We start from the raw sequence: 16,603 nt of genomic DNA on the forward strand, positions 1-16,603 counted from the left end.
TGCATGCACGGCAGTGGTTCAAGAAGACAGATCATCACCACTTTCTCAAGGGCAACTGGGGGTGTGCAGTAAATGCTGGCCACTCAGCAATACCCATGTCCCATGAGTGAGAAGAATCTCGAAAACTTGTAATGTATTGGAATGTAAACTATTATTTCTGTGTTTGTGGTGGGTGAGTTAAACTGTTAATTTAGCTGTTCAAATTCACAATCCGAAGACAGCGAGTATTTGAGTAGTCATAACCATTTCTTTGGAATTTTGAAAGTCTGAGACAAGTTCTTGTTATCTCGTACAGTTTGAGGACTTTAATAGACTATGCATTTTTGTTTTGTATATTTTTTCTTGAGGTATGAGTCTCGCTGGTGGAGCTAGTATTTGTTGACCACCCCTAATTGCCTTTGAACTGAGTGACTTAGAGACCATGTCAGAATGCAGTATAGAGTTAACACCGTTGCTATGGGTCTGGAGTCACATGTCCGCCAGGTGTGAATGGCAGAACATTAGTGAATCATTTTAGTTTTATATTTGATGACAGTGTTGTGGCCACTGTTACTGAGTTCAATTCCTTATTTATTAAGGAAATTTAAATGTCACCATCTGCCTTCTGGGATTTGGAATAAAAACAGAAAATGCTGGAGAAACTCATCTGGTCTGGTTCCATCTGTGGGAGAGAAGCAGAATCCACATTTGGAGACTAGTAACTCTTCTTTGGAACTAGAGGGGACTGGAAACAGCGGTTTTTTAATGTTATTGATAAAAGTTGCTTTTACCTGATGAAGGAGCAGTGCTTAGGAAGCTTGTGAGTTCAAATAAAACTTGTTGGACTATAGCCTGGTGTTGTGTGACTTTTGACATTGATACAGATGGAACAGAAGGAAATGTAATGGACAATGAACATGCCAAGTGCAAACAAGAAAGGGAGTGCTAATGGTGGTAAAGGGGAAATTGAGATTTGAAATAGGTGTTAATGAAAAGTTTGCATAAGAGAAAATAGGTCAGCTGTGCTGGGAGCAAAGCCACCAAGACACATTGTGGGGATGGTAGACAAAATGTGTTAAAGAGGGAAGTTCTGAGGAAGGATCACTGGACCTGAAATGTTAACTCTGATCTTTTCTTCACAGATGCTGCCAGACCTGCTGAGCATTTTCAGCAACTTCTGTTTTTGTTCCTGATTTATAGCATCCACAGTTCTTTCAGTTTTCATTTGGCGTTTAAGAGAGAGTTGTCGAGTCATAGTTTTTTTGATGGGAGATGTTATAAACCTGCTGATGAGGTGCCTGCTCCCTGGGAAGCAGACAAATTGCTCTGTTTTTAAAGAGACAAAAGAAGCTTGAGTGGGTAGAGTCAGCCTCACACAGACTCAGAGTTTGATTTTGCTTTCAGTTGTTGAAGTTGGAGTTTTTGGAGTTGAAGCTTTTTTATTTCGTTCATTTGTAGGATGTAGGCATTGCTGGCTGGCCAGCATTTATTGCCCAACCCTAGTTGCCCTTGAGAAGGTGGTGGTGAGCTGCCTTCTTGAACCATTGCAGCCCATCAGGCTGCTGGATTCATTCTGTAGGTGTTCGTTCTCCAAGATTGGAGAAGATAGCAAGTGAGGGAAATCTGTTTTGCTGAAATTGCCTTTGACAAAAGTGTTTATAGGATGCTGCTATATTTGAGCAGTTGATGAGTGGTCATTAAAATATGTATTATTTTGTGAAGTATTTCAACAAGAGCTAAAGTTATGCCAGTTTTTTTGTGCATTTTAACTGTGGTGTACTAAGAAAATGTGTTTTCCTTAAAGCCTAACTGTGTGATCAGTCGAGTCACATTTGGAGTGCAGTGCCTTACACTTGACCTTTAAATAATGAATAACTTAGAGTTTAGACTATCTCTTTGATATGTGATGAGGCGGTTTGGTCTTGCCCATAATGATGGGTGATGGGTGGGGACTGGCGGGTGTGTGCAGTGTTAATCAGATTGGAAGCTAATGTTCCATGCTCTGAAGTTATTGAACTCCATGTTATGTCCGGTAGGCTGTCAGATACCTAAGTAGGAAATGAGGTGTTGTCCTTCTAGATGGTGGAACACTGCAGCAGGCTGAGGAAATAAATATTGACATAGGAGTAAGGTGGTTTCTTGATAATGTTCATGCTCTGAAGTTGTTGAATCCCATATTGTGTCCTGAAGACCGTCAAATACCTAAGTAGAAAGTGGGTGTGAAGCTGGATGAACACAGCAGGCCAAGCAGCATCTCAGGAGCGCAAAAGCTGACATTTCAGGCCTAGACCCCCAGTTCCCATTATCTCTAAGTAGAAAGTGGCTTAGGTTGAATGGGAGCAAGCTGGTTTCTTGGAATGGGAGGCAACTGGAAGTTTGGGGTCATTTTTATGGACAGAGCAGAAGTGTTGCATAAAATGTTGCTTAAACCCAGTCTGCATTTTGGTCTTTTAACTTTGAAGAAGACCACATTGTATGCGCCAGAAACAATGGACTAGATTTAAAGAAGTATTAATACTACTTCACCCGGAAGGTGTATTTGGGACTTTGAGTGGTGAGGAGGGAGGAAGTGAATACACAAGTGTTACACCTGCTGTGATTACATAGGAAAGTGCCATGAGAAAGCTTGAGGAATGATGGAAGAGTAGACAAAGATGTCCCGGAGGAAATGATCCCTGTGAAATGCTGATAGTCGAGGGGAGGGGAAAAGTGTTTGCAAGTAGCATCTTTGATCTGTGTGGACAAAAAGTGGAGGATGATCCTTTGAAAATGGAGGTTAGTGGGTTGGAAAATGAGGTCAAGGGAAACCCTGTCATTTTTTTGGAGAGGAGGGTAGAAGTCTGGTAGCTGTGGGCCTTGTTGACTGTAGTGTAGATGAAAAGGATACATTGGAGGCAGCCCAGTGGAAGGTGGTATAATTAGATCAGATGCAACTGAGATGGACAAACTGGGTCAATGGAATTGAATCCTTGCAGGAAGCAGGGTATGAGGAAGTCAAGGTGACTATGGGAATTATTGGGTTGTTGTGGATATTGGTGGACTGCCTGACCACAGAAATGGAAACTGTGGAGCAGGTGAAGAGTTGCGCATAGATGGACCAGTAGGTGAAGAGAGAAGGAATGATAGTGGTATTTGAACCCGTGTGCCCAAGTCAGAGCTTCTGGATTTACCAGTGCAGTGACAAAGTTTACCACACGACTGTATCATCCATTTAATGATATGGCAGTCTGGACAACATTCAGTTACTTTTGTGACTGAAATTGACTGCCAAGCTAGCAATGCCTTGATTTTAACATTTTCATAGTTGTCCGAATCTGTCAATTGTCTTGTCTCTCCCTATCTCGAGCCTTACAATGCTCCAAGATTCCTATGTTTCTACAGTCTTGATTCATTAGCTCAACCCTAGCCTCCACTCCATCACAGGTGACCATCCCTTTAACTGCATTGCCTTTAAACTCAGAAATTCCCTCATTGAATCACTCTTGCTCTCTAAGTTGCTCCTTTAAAGCTCATCTTTTTTAACAGTCATACCTTACTGTGGCTTGGTGTCAAACTATAATGCTGCCATGAAGGTCCTTGAGATGTTTTTACTATATTGAAGGCTTTATATAAATGCAGGTGTTGTTGGTTAAGCACTTTAGAGCTTTTGCGGATGAGTATGTTGCAGCTGACATCAGTGTACATCAACAAACATAAGGTTGGTGAAAGATTATATCAGATCTGACCTTTACTCAATCTTGAAATACTCAAGATGTAAATAAATGCAAACGTACACCTTCTAACTCAGCCACCTACAGTGGATGGCTTTAAAACAGAAGTGTTTTATTCACCGTATTGAGACATGATGCATTATGACAAATCTCTGGCGCAGGTGTTATTGGAGCTTGGACCTTCTGTCCCAGAGGAAGGGATCCTACTATTGCACCACAAATGTCCTTAACAGCTTTTTGTATACAACCTGTTTATCTCACAGCTCCGTGGCAGGTGGGCCTTGACTTCTCGTACAGGGTAGGGAGGCAGCCATTGTTCTATCAGACAGTCTTAAATATTTCTCTGTGCTCAAATGAAACTTCAGTTAATGCCCATTACCTGTACGTAATTATGTATTTTTAATATGCATTTGAGAGCCAGCATTTTAAGGTGAGAGACAAGAGCTTTAAAAAATGACCTGAAGGGCAAATATTTTACATGGAATGGCTCATGTGTGGAATGAACTTCCAGAGGAAGTGGTAGATTATGGGTACCGTTACAACATTTAAAAGACATCTGGATAAGTACATGAGTAGGAAAGTTTTGGAGAAATATGGGCCATGAGCAGGCAGGTAGGACTAATTTAGTTTGGGATTATGTTTGATATGGACTGGTTGAACTGAAGGGTCTGTTTCCGTGCTGTATGATTTTATGTGTGCTTTTGTATTCAGAAGCAAGAATAATGGGTCAGGATATTATACAAATTTAACTTCTTGCCCATACTTTTTTATCTGGTGATATTTACTGATTGTGTTGCACAGAATACATGTGTAAAACCAAGTACCACACTTGTTATGGAAAATTAGCAATAGCTTTGGTTACAACAAATTACACAGGCTTGTGAATTATATCTTTTAGTTCAGTGTCTTTGGAGAATGTACTGGTAGTTCTACTCTAATGTGTGTTTCATTAACACGGATTGGCTGTAACACGATTGATAAATAGTGGAAGCTGTTTGGACAATGTGAACTTTCTGCTGTACAGGTTTTTTTTCATGGTGATTTCCCTGTAATGTGATTTTCTATAGCGAGAGGTCATACAAGAATGCCATTATTGCGTCATAGCAGAACTATCTGTATTGTGAACGATGTTATTTCCTGTTGAAAGTGTATATTACCCTGATTTTTGAAATATTGTCTCGCTGACCTCTTCTGGATGGTAATGATATTACATCATAAAACAAATATTTTGTTAACCCACTGAAGTACATTTTGAAGTACATGATAAGGGCATTATGTTTTACATGGAAAATAGTTTTAAAATATTTTGTTTGCAGTTTTATTTCCAGCCATTGTGTTGACAAGCACAACATGCTGCATCACAGAAATACCACAAGTAGTTCAAAAATATCAATAATGGAAAAGAACAACGTTTTTTCCCCTTTGTGAATTCCATGCTAAACTCCCCATCACTTACAATGTGAAGAAATGCCAGTCATTATTTTGCTTCTACTATCACACTACCTATTATCACGTACCATGGATGAAAGAGACTGTCAGGAGCACCAGGTGCCATTTCCTTTTGTTGTTGCTTGAATTGAAGAGTCGTGACCAAAATGTGAGAAATGTTTAATCTATAAAGAAATAAAATCCCACCAACATGAGCCTCTGTAGAGGAAGCAGTTGAGTAAATATGTTGAATAAATAAATCGAACAGAAATTGCTAGAGAAACTTGGCAGTTGTGGAGAGAGGAATTGAGTTAACATTTCGAGTTGAATGCGGTGGTTCTTCTGAACTTTCATGAGTCATTGTATTTGTTTAATATCAGCAGTAACTCGTACTCTCTCTGAAGTTGCTGCCTGATCTATTGAGTGTTTGTCACCTTTTCCGGTTAGTTTACCTGAACGACGATTTACGGTACTGCATTTAAGGAAAAGTGTATTTCAAAAGCAAATTATGCAGGTGATGCAAATGTGAACAGAAATCAGAAATTGGAGCTAATACCTGGCAGGTTATACAGTCCCTGTTTCATTTTGACCTTTTATTACAACTAGAACATGCTAAAAACAGGGAAAACGTTTTAAGCAAATCTGGTGAGAGGTGAAAATCGAAACAAAAAATCTATAGAAGTTGAGAGAGATTAGATCACAAAATAGAGACAGTATACACAAAAAGTGGTAGTAATAGGTCAAATAAAAAAAATCTGGAGGAGGTGTAAATGGCATTAACAGGATCATTAACAGCAGCTATCTCTGAAAAAATGGCAAAAATAATATAATTTGAAATTGTCCAACTCAATATTGTGTCAAGAAAGCACTTGCATCCCTTTCACTTGCCTAACTTTTACTGTTTTTTGACTTTTCTTTCTCCTTTGAACCCAGCTGTTCACAACATATATTAGTAATTTGGATATGGGAATCATATAATGTTTCCAAACTTGCAGAAGGTGCAAAGCTAAGGGGGAATGTGTGTATTGGGAAGGAGATAATTACTTGTCCTTTCAATGCTTCAGAATGTGATTTTACATGTCTAAGGTTTTAGAGTAGATTTGTAGCTCGGTTTCTGGTTGGTTGCCTCGCTGAGCTGGTTCGTTGTTCTGCAGACGTTTCATTATCCTGCTGGTTAACATCATCAGTGCAGCCTCCAATGATGTGCTGTTGTGATTTCCCACCTAGTTTTTAAATTCTGGAATCCATTGAGCTAGATTACCTCACTTCCGGTTTTCTTTTGCCATGGAGTGTATATGGGATTGAGTTCTATGTGTTTGTTGATGGCTTTCTTAGTGGAGTACCAGGCTTCTAGGAACTCCCGTGCCTGTCTCTGCTTTGCTTGTCCCAGGATCTTAGTGTTGTCCCAATCGAATTGGTGGTTCTCCTTATCCATGTGAATAGAGAGGAGTGAGTATTGGTTGTGTCTTTTTGTAGCCAATTGGTGAGACATGACCAGTACTCACTTGACTCTATCCACACTGCAAAGAACATAAGACAACTGTGATCAAGGTGTGGATTTCTGCGCAACCCCATCCCCCATCTCCCACATTAATAGTAATGTGGATCTGTAAATTTCATTAAAACTTCATGAGGCATTCCATTTCTTTAGTTTTAACGGTCTATCCTTGAGATTCTCAGAAGCAGCTCAGTCATGGACAGCCTCAACAACTGCTCAAATTCTGCTGGTTCATCATTGTTTCCTGGGACTACAATGTCCTGGATCTTAGAAACTACTGTCCACTTACTCTCAAGCAGAAGTCCAGTTTTTAATAACCAGTGAGCTTCAGCCAGTACAGTACTTTTGTTTGTTTCCTGACCTGTAATCAGTTGCACAAAGCAATTATGTTTATGGTTTGCTTTATCAATATTCTCACGTGTACTGATCTATTCATTTTGTAATAAGCACTGAAAGAACTGTGAATGCTGTAAATCAGGACCAAAACAGAAGTTGCTGAAAAAGCTCAGCAAGTCTGGCAGCATCTGCAAAGAAAAAATCAGTGTTAGCGTTTTGGCCCAGTGACCCCTCTTAGGAAAGTTCTGAGGAAGGGTTACCAGACCGAAACGTTAATACTGAATTTTTTTCTTCACAGATGCTGTCAAATCTGTTGAGCTTTTCTCGCAACTTCTGTTTTTATTCATTATGTAATTCTGTCCTTGATCCCGCTCAGGAATTTTTTTCAGAGCCCTGTCTGTAACACACAGTTGCCCACTGGCTTTTGGAACTTACAAAGAGTTCTAATTACACAGAGCCACCCAACTGTTCTTGACTTTTCACTGACTCACAACTACACAGACACATTGTAGTTTGGTTGCCTTTTCAGCAGAACAGCTTTACCATTCTTGTTTGTATGGAGTTTGCTTTTGATTCTGTCTTACCTGGAGCTGTTTTTCACTGAACCCTGAAATGTTTTAATTGACTGTTTGAAAACATTGAAATAAGCATCATCCTTGTTCCTGGGCAGTATTAAATGTAATTAATATTTTGGAGCATTCAAATGTGACAATCAGTCATGGGACTGGAATGTAACACCCCTTGGGACTGTCTATTGCCTGAATTTTACAACATTCACTGAGAATTGGCTCCTGCAACACAAATTGAAACAACAAAAATGAAATTCATCATGCTATGAATTAAATTTCTTGGTTTAAGTCATGCACTTGAGAAAAAAAGCACTTAATAATACTCATCAGCCAATCATTAGCCTTTTTTCCTTTGATATCATTCCTTTATTTCTTTTATGTCAAATATCTGCCACTCCTCACATTCTGTCTGTAAGCTTCTCTTCTCTACTTACCCTGTTACTTTTATGTTCGTTTCATAAATGTCCTTAACCCATAATTAGGGAACATGATTATAATGATTGTAGATCACATAAAACTTGGTAATTTAGTAAATAGTGTTCAGGATGGCTGTAGGCTTCAGGATGCCAGAGCGGATAGTGTATCAGAAATATGGCAAATGACACTCAAAGTATAGAAGAGTGAAGTAGTGTACTTTGAAAGGAATAATCAGAAAAAGCATCTTACTATAAATAGTGCAAAATTGAAAAATATAAGTGAGCAGAGAAGTCTTGTTGGCCATATGCACCAAGTTTTACAGGGCAAGCTGAAAGATGGCACTTGGCTTACTTAAGTTTATAAATTGTGGAATAGGGTGTAGAAGCAGTGTGATGATGCTAGAACTTCACAAATCACTGGTTAGACCTCAGGTGTTGTATTGTGAAACCACTTGCAGTCACAGTTCAGGTAAGATGTTGCCATTTCAGAAAAAGTATGTGGCAGGTTCATTCAAATATTATTAGGAGTAAAGGTCACGAGGGGAGGTTGGGAAAGTTAGGATTTATTTTTAGATTGAAGTTTCAGAAATGATCAAGTGGAGGATTGCAACATGCTCAGAGGTTTGGAAAAACGAGATGAAACTAAGTTTATTTCCTCTTCCAAGTGGATCAGTAACCTGGAGATGCATTCAAAATTATTGGAAAACTATGTAGAGTAAAGACAAGATGAAATTATTTCATTTGGAACTTGGTTGGGCTCTGGAATACTTTACCCAAAAGTGGGGGGGTGGGGGGGGGGGGCGCGGGTGAAATTTGATCCCATGCATAGATTTAAAGGCAAGTTGAACAGTTATTTTAGCTGAATAAAATGTAGGGATACAGGATTTAGGAAAACACCTCTTTCAAAGAGTCATCTAGACTCGAAACATTAGATTTCTGTCTCTCCATAGCTGCTATCTGACCTGCTGAGATCTCCAGCATGTATTGTTTTCAGTACAGATTCGAACATCTGCAGTAATTTGTTCCTCTTTCAAAGAACCAGCACAGGCATATAGGTAGATTGACTCTGACCCTGTCTCTCTGTGATGTAATTATGTATGATTCTATTATTGAATCATGACATGGTATTTGAAGAGTTACTGGTTTGGGGCTAATGTTTGTATTTGTTGGGAGCACCCAAGGGTCCAGAATCTTCTGGAATTCAGTGTCCCAGAGACTTGCAGACCCTCCAATTTAAAAAATATTTTAAACTGAGTTTGGCATTCTTTGTTTCTCAGAAAATTGAAGGATTAGGGGAGGTACTGAGAAAGTGGAGCTGAAGTTGAAAATCAACTGTGATTGTATTTAATGGTGGAGCAGGCCATGTGGTCTATTGTGTCTCTTAGTTCTTACCTTCTTAACATGATAATGGCATGATTGAAAAGCAAGAAGTTTTCATTTGCTTCTCTTCCAGACTTGTCCCTTGTTGTCGTGGATGAATGTGGTTGTAAGGCACAGAAACTGGAAATAGTGACCCTGCTAGATCTCTGTATGTAGAGCAATAACGGCCTGCAGGCATGGTTAATGGCCATTGTTGTAGGATGTTAGAAAAAACAAACAAAAAAAAATGTATTCATAAATCACTCTGTCATACCTTTACCACATTTTTCCAGTTAAAAGCAATTGATTTGGGAATCCTTTACTGAACTAATACCTGTTAAAGAATAAGTAATGAAGGTTGACAAGTTGGTGCTAGATTAAACTTTGCTGTGAGTGGTACATGACTCCATGGAGCTGTATCTGTTAATAGTTCAACTTATTGAATCTAATTAAGCGTTATAATTGCTGCTCGAAAAATGGATGGTACAATTCTTTTCAGTAATTTTTTAACACTTAGATGATTGGGCTCTCGTTTATAAGTGGCATATGGAAATATAGACTAGTCTTGCAATTTATGGACTCGTACATACAGTCATTATGACTTTGACTTGATAATGATGAAAAATATTGCTGCACCTTTGTTCGAGTTGCTTTTATTATAGCTAATTTTATGTCTGCATTAAAATTACTTGGCGGCATCCTAGCATCCATAAAGAGCAAAAATGATCCGTCCGTTCTTTTATTTTCAGGTATGCAGTACCTCCTGAACAAGGGAAGAGGCTGGAACGTCTTGCACAAGGTACTTAATTTGATGTGTACATCAAATTTCCAGTAGCAATGTATTACTTTCATCTTAGTTGAAATAGTGTGGCTTTGGCTCTTTATTGACGTGAAGCTATAAGATTTAGTAGAGGCAGGTGTAGATGGGGGCATTGGATTGGGCATTTCTCTCTTTTTGATAATTTTGATCATTATAATCAATGCAAATCTCATGCATTAAATCACCAATTATAATTTGATGGGATTTTATGAGATGCTTGTAAATTTGTTTGAATTTGCATCATAGAAATAAGATGAACTTGGTTTTGTAAAATATATTATCCAGGGGAAAAACGATGTGTGGTAATTAGTGACACTTGAATGTTGCATTTTGCTTGCTATAGAAGAATGGACATCAGTGATCTGTGACCTGTGTGTCCTCCATTTCCCATTCTTAGTTAACAATATGCTTTCTTGGCCCAGAGGAAGTCCAGTAGGGTGTGCTTCCTCTAATGATACCTATTTTGATGCCTGAAAATTTGGATGCATTTGTAATGGTTCCAGGATTAGCGTATGGCACTACACTACAGCAGAAAATCTATCAAAGAATATCTTTATATTTGCTAGCCTAACATTTAAGACGAGCATTCAAATTCTGAATGGGTGACACTGGAAAATTGATATGTTGGTAGTAAAATAAATATGGCTTTATTCAGAATCTGCAGTTTTTGTGTAAAATAAAAAAAAGTTGGATAAACTTTGTAAAACTGAAAATCAGAAATTGGAGATAATGAGAACTGTAGATGCTGGAGAATCCGAGATAACAAAGTGTGGAGCTGGATGAACACAGCAGGCCAAGCGGCATCTTAGGAGCACAAAAGCTGATGTTTTGGGCCTAGACCCTTCGTCAGAAAAGGAGGATGGGGAGAGGGTTCTGAAGTAAATAGGGAGAGAGAGGGAGGCAGATCGAAGATGGATAGAGGAGAAGATAAGTGGAGAGGAGACAGATAAGTTAAAGGGGCGGGGATGGACCCTGAAGAGGTGACTGTAGGCAGGGAGGGGATAGGTCAGTCTAGGGAGGACGGACAGGTCAAGGGGGCGGGATGAGGTTAGAAGATAGGAAATGGAGGTGCGGCTTGAGGTGGGAGGAAGGGATAGGTGAGAGGAAGAACAGGTTAGTCAGGGTGGGACAAACTGGGCTGGTTTTGGGATGCAGTGGGGGGAGGGGGAATTTTGAAGATGCAGTGGGGGGCAGATTTTGAAGATGCAGTGGGGGGGGGCACTGCATCCCAAAACTAGCCTAGCTTGTCCCTGCCTCCCTAACTTGTTCTTCCTCTCACCTATCCCCTCCTCCCACCTCAAGCCACACCTGCATTTCCTACCTACTAACCTCATCCCGCCCCCTTGACCTGTCCGTCCTCCCCAGACTGACTATCCCCTCCCTACCTCACCACCTACACTCACCTCTACAGGGTCCATCCCCGCCCCTCGTCTGTCTCCACTATCCATCTTCGATCCGCCTCTCCCTCTCTCCCTATTTATTTCAGAACCCTCTCCCCATCCTGCTTTTCTGATGAAGAGTCCAGGCCTGAAACGTCAGCTTTTGTGCTCCTAAGATGCTGCTTAGCCAGCTGCGTTCACCCAGGTTCACACGTTGTTATATCAGAAATTGGATATTTATTGGGAGAACTGGTGGCCAGAATTAACTGAATTTTCATTTCCCACTCCAATTTAAAGTCTGAATTTTAGCTGGTTGGAACAAGGAAGATAAAATTCAAAGCATTTTTCAAAATATCAAAGTATTGTAATACGGGTGCAGCCAATTAAGTACGTTATGAAGTGTGGTGCAATTGTATTGTAGGCAACACAACAGTGTGAAGTATTGGTTGATATTTTACTTCATGTTTTAATTGAGGGATGAATATTAGCCCGGATTCCAGGAGAATTGCATTTGATTCTGTCGGAGTAATTGCAATTGGATCATATTCCTCTACATGGGACAGTAGATGGATTTTCTGTTTAATTTCTTATCAGAACAATGGCACTTCTGACACTCAAGAACTCACTCATTGACACAAGAGTGCAGTTTGGATTATGTGCTTAAATCTTTGACCAGAACTTGAAATTACTACTCTCTGGCTCTTGCGATAGTGTCAACTCTGAGGCACAACTAAGATATGTATGGGGCGGTGTTGCATGAATAATTAGTACCCGTTTAACTCGCTTCCGTTTCATTCAATGGTCACGTAAGGAGCTTTTCTTAGTGATGCCAACTGGAGGCACGAGTGGAATGGAACGGTCAGCGGATCTGGAACAGTGGCTGTTGTTGGACTGGGGACCGGTGTGGGTGGTTAGCAGCTTGCGATCCCAGCTAGATGATGTGTGGAAGCCCCCTGTGCTAATCTACTGCAGGCCCTTTATAGAAATACTGCAGTGCTTATCTTTTTAACTTTATTTCTTATTTTTCCAACTTATACTATGAGTAACTGTAAGGTAATGTCACGTTTTCATTTATTTCTCTATTTTGTATCTAAGATTTGTACCTCGGTTCGTTGCACCTAAGATGGTGCCATGAGGGGCGACATTGTAGACTTTTCACTGTACTTGTGTGTCTGTGTGCTTGAGTACACGTGACAATAAAGCAAATTCTAAGTTCAGTGTGATTGTGCACAGTCAGCAGTATGTTACCATGGTTTCACATCATTCCCCGAGTCGTGAGCTTATTTTCAAATTTCGTTACAGCCAGCAATGTTTTCTCCTTTCCTGAATGGGTTATGAATAAATTTCAAGTTTCACATTCCTATCACTTACACAGTGTTATTAAAAAGTAGCTTCCAAAGGCCTTAAATAAAATCAGCTCGCAAGTGTGCATATATGCATACAGGTGGTATACTGCATCCACTGTACCCGGTGCGGCTTCCTCTACATTGGGGAAACCAAGCGGAGGCTTGGGGACCGCTTTGCAGAACACCTCCGCTCAGTTCGCAACAAACAACTGCACCTCCCAGTCGCAAACCATTTCCACTCCCCCTCCCATTCTCTTGATGACATGTCCATCATGGGCCTCCTGCACTGCCACAATGATGCCACCCGAAGGTTGCAGGAACAGCAACTCATATTCCGCCTGGGAACCCTGCAGCCATATGGTATCAATGTGGACTTCACCAGTTTCAAAATCTCCCCTTCCCCTACTGCATCCCTAAACCAGCCCAGTTCATCCCCTCCCCCCACTGCACCACACAACCAGCCCAGCTCTTCCCCCCCACCCACTGCATCCCAAAACCAGTCCAACCTGTCTCTGCCTCCCTAACCGGTTCTTCCTCTCACCCATCCCTTCCTCCCACCCCAAGCCGCACCCCCAGCTACCCACTAACCTCATCCCACCTCCTTGACCTGTCCGTCTTCCCTGGACTGACCTATCCCCTCCCTACCTCCCCACCTACACCCTCTCCACCTATCTTCTTCACTCTCCATCTTCGGTCCGCCTCCCCCTCTCTCCCTATTTATTCCAGTTCCCTCCCCCCATCCCCCTCTCTGATGAAGGGTCTAGGCCCGAAACGTCAGCTTTTGTGCTCCTGAGATGCTGCTTGGCCTGCTGTGTTCATCCAGCCTCACATTTTATTATCTTGGAATCTCCAGCATCTGCAGTTCCCATTATCTCTGCATACAGGCAAGCTGTCTTTTCCTCTGAGTCAGAACGCCATGAGTTCAGACTGCATTCTAGAGATTGTCATGCCTTATCGGTGTTAAAAATAACAGAAAATACTGGAGAGACTAAGCAGGTTTGGCAAAATCTGCAGCGAGAGAAATGAAGTTAATGTTTTGCATCCGATGTGACTGCTCAGAACTGAAAAGGACTGGAAGATTATGGTTTTTCTGTTGTTGACAAAGGAGGAGGAGAAAATGGAAAGGACAGTGAGGGCGCCCAGACAAAAACCAAAGGTAATGATGATGGTGGTGGTAGGTTGCAAAATAGGTGCTAATGTGAAGGCTGAACAGTTGAAAATTGATTTTAAAACCCTATTGAAAGATGGCACCTCCAACAGTGCAGCACCCAGTTTGGACTGCATGAATTTGTTCGAGCTTATTGAAACAAGAAATATAGACTTCAAAACACTTTTCAAGACCTCAAGCATTGTAATGTGCTGTGCAGACAATTAAGTATGTTGTGAAGTGTCGTCATGATTGTACTGTATGAAACACAACTGTTAGTTAGCAATGAAGTATTGATCAGATATTTTGTTTCATGTTTTGATTGAGACAAGAATATTAGCCCGGACACCAGCAGAATTGCGCTTGAATTTGAACCAGGAGAATTGCGCTGGAGAGTCAGCCTTGATTTCTGCATTCAGGTATTGAAGTGGGACATGAATCCAGAACCTTGTGACTATGACAACAGTGTGATTAACAGCCATTTTTTGAGCCATGGTTGACACGTCATATTTTCCATGAAACTTTCGAAACATAATTTTAAGAAACATTCTCTCAGTGCATTCAGGAAAGACTTGGATATTTTGACTCTTTCTGTAGAGGTACCATTTGAAATCCAGAGTTCAAAAATGAGCAAAACCGGAGCAAAGAGCCTTCAATCAGGTTTTGTTAAAAATAGTATAATTAAATGTTGTTTGTCACATTCCCGATCTAAAGGCCATATTTCTTTGCGATTGCAAGTATCACTTGGTATTTTTGGCTAGTTTATAAAGTGAGATGGATTTACATTTTGTTAGAACACACAGTCTGCTGAAGATTTTTGTCTTGCACTCATCAGGATGTTTGCAAGAATATATTTATACTACATGCAAGGAACATGCTTATTGGTTGGCAAGTGGATTATGTTTTCTAGAGACATTGCAGTGGAGAATGTGCCCACTCACGCTGATTGACTGTTAACTTCTAGCTCGTTTAGTTGTACCAACGGCCAATCCTAAATATGATGTCTGGGTAATTCTTTGGATACATTGGATTATTCAGCAAACATTGTCCACTTCCAGAGTCATGTCTAATGATGGATATGGTGTTGTGAGCTTTACCAAGTGTACGGTCAGTACATCTGAATGGGTGGTAAATCAAGCAATGTATTCCTTAGGCTGTTCATGACATAACAGGAATTGTCTACATCTTCTTCTTGTCAAACTCTATGCTACCAAATGACTATAACATATATTATTACCAAATTCATTTAGAAATTATTTATTATCTACAGGTTTCTTTCCAAGTAGTTCCCAAGGATGTGATGCTTTCCTACGTCACAAGATGACCCTTATCTCTCCATCCATACTCAAAAAGTATGGCATTCCTTTTGATAAGGTATTAAGTATATTAATTTTTCAAAAGACATGCAAAATGATAACTTTTATGAGGTATTTCTACTTGCATATCGTTGTAGTTATCCTGTATGAAGTATATTTATAATTAAAGTGCACTACCTTTTAAGATTTTGTCACTTGCATTAGCTAAAATTAGTTCAAGAATAATTTTATTAGACATGTTAATAAGTTATTTAATTTTATTGTTTATTGTCCAAGTTGAGAGATTTTGGTAAAAGATGAAGTATTAAAAATTTTGATTTCAGAGGTTGTTTTGACTGTGTTATCTTTCATTTGCTATATTTTGGAAGGCTCTTGGATGACATTACACAGTATAGTTCTCACATGTTAAATTATAGTTTTGATTGCAAATGTCGCACAGTGTAGCACTTCCTTTGCTTTCATGTTATATAATAAGGAAATTTGTGTACTTTGCCAAGAAGGTGCAATTTGTAAATTATCCTGTGTAAATAGAAGAGAGCAAATTTAAAAACAGAACTAAAGTATTAACCATTTCAAATCTGCTGTTCTTCATTTGATGAGGTTAATGCACCGGAAATTCTTTAACTTTGTAGATGGTCTTAAAATATCAGTTGTTTTGTCAGAGATGCTGTTGATAATATTTTTGTGTTTGAAATGCAACTTCAAAATATTCTCATCTCAGAATGGAGAAGAACTCATGACATGGAGCAATGTAGACTAATGATGGGTTTTCAACTCTCAATCTTTGAGGGAGATTTCAGAGAGTGTGTGTGTGTGTGAGAGAGAGAGAGAGAGAGAGAGAGAGAGAGAGAGAGAGATAGAGAGAGAGAGCAAGACTGTTGCCCCTGTGATAGTCTCTCTTTGGTTGTTAGTTTTAAAATTCTTGTAGCTTTATTACACCCACAAAGTAGGTCAGCTATCCTCTCTCTTGGAAAGCTTCATTGCCTTGATGTCTTCATTGAAGCTGCTTGTGTTTCTTTCATTTGCAGCTGTGGCCTTTGTCCTTTACTTTGAGAAGTGTTCTTTCCAAAAGCTTCACATAGTCAGCTGATAAGGCCATATATTAATAAAACAGCACTTTTAGACAAGTGGTTCAGGTAAAACATTTTCATAGCATTAATGTTTTAATGTTGGAGATTTATTAAATAATTCATTTTCTCTTTTCAATTTATACTCAAACCTGGTAGGGAAAGAATATCAAATGAACTGGGAATAATATGCCCATTCGAATTATACAAGAAGTGTGTTGTGAACAACATGT

At 39.8% G+C, this 16,603-nt stretch overlaps 1 protein-coding gene across 3 annotated transcripts in view; it reads left to right on the plus strand.

The window, feature by feature from the left end:
- Positions 1–16,603, plus strand: part of LOC125451162 (lysine-specific demethylase 4C-like) — a 378,541-nt gene that overhangs the window by 62,738 nt on the left and 299,200 nt on the right. For all 3 annotated transcript variants that reach the window (XM_048527958.2, XM_059644533.1, XM_059644532.1), the window contains 2 exons: positions 10,045–10,094; positions 15,258–15,361. In XM_048527958.2, coding sequence (XP_048383915.1) covers positions 10,045–10,094; positions 15,258–15,361 — 154 coding nt within the window. The remainder of the gene's footprint in view (positions 1–10,044; positions 10,095–15,257; positions 15,362–16,603) is intronic.

The sequence above is a fragment of the Stegostoma tigrinum genome, chromosome 3 (assembly GCF_030684315.1).
Source record: "Stegostoma tigrinum isolate sSteTig4 chromosome 3, sSteTig4.hap1, whole genome shotgun sequence".
In the NCBI taxonomy this organism is placed as follows: Eukaryota; Metazoa; Chordata; class Chondrichthyes; order Orectolobiformes; family Stegostomatidae; genus Stegostoma; species Stegostoma tigrinum.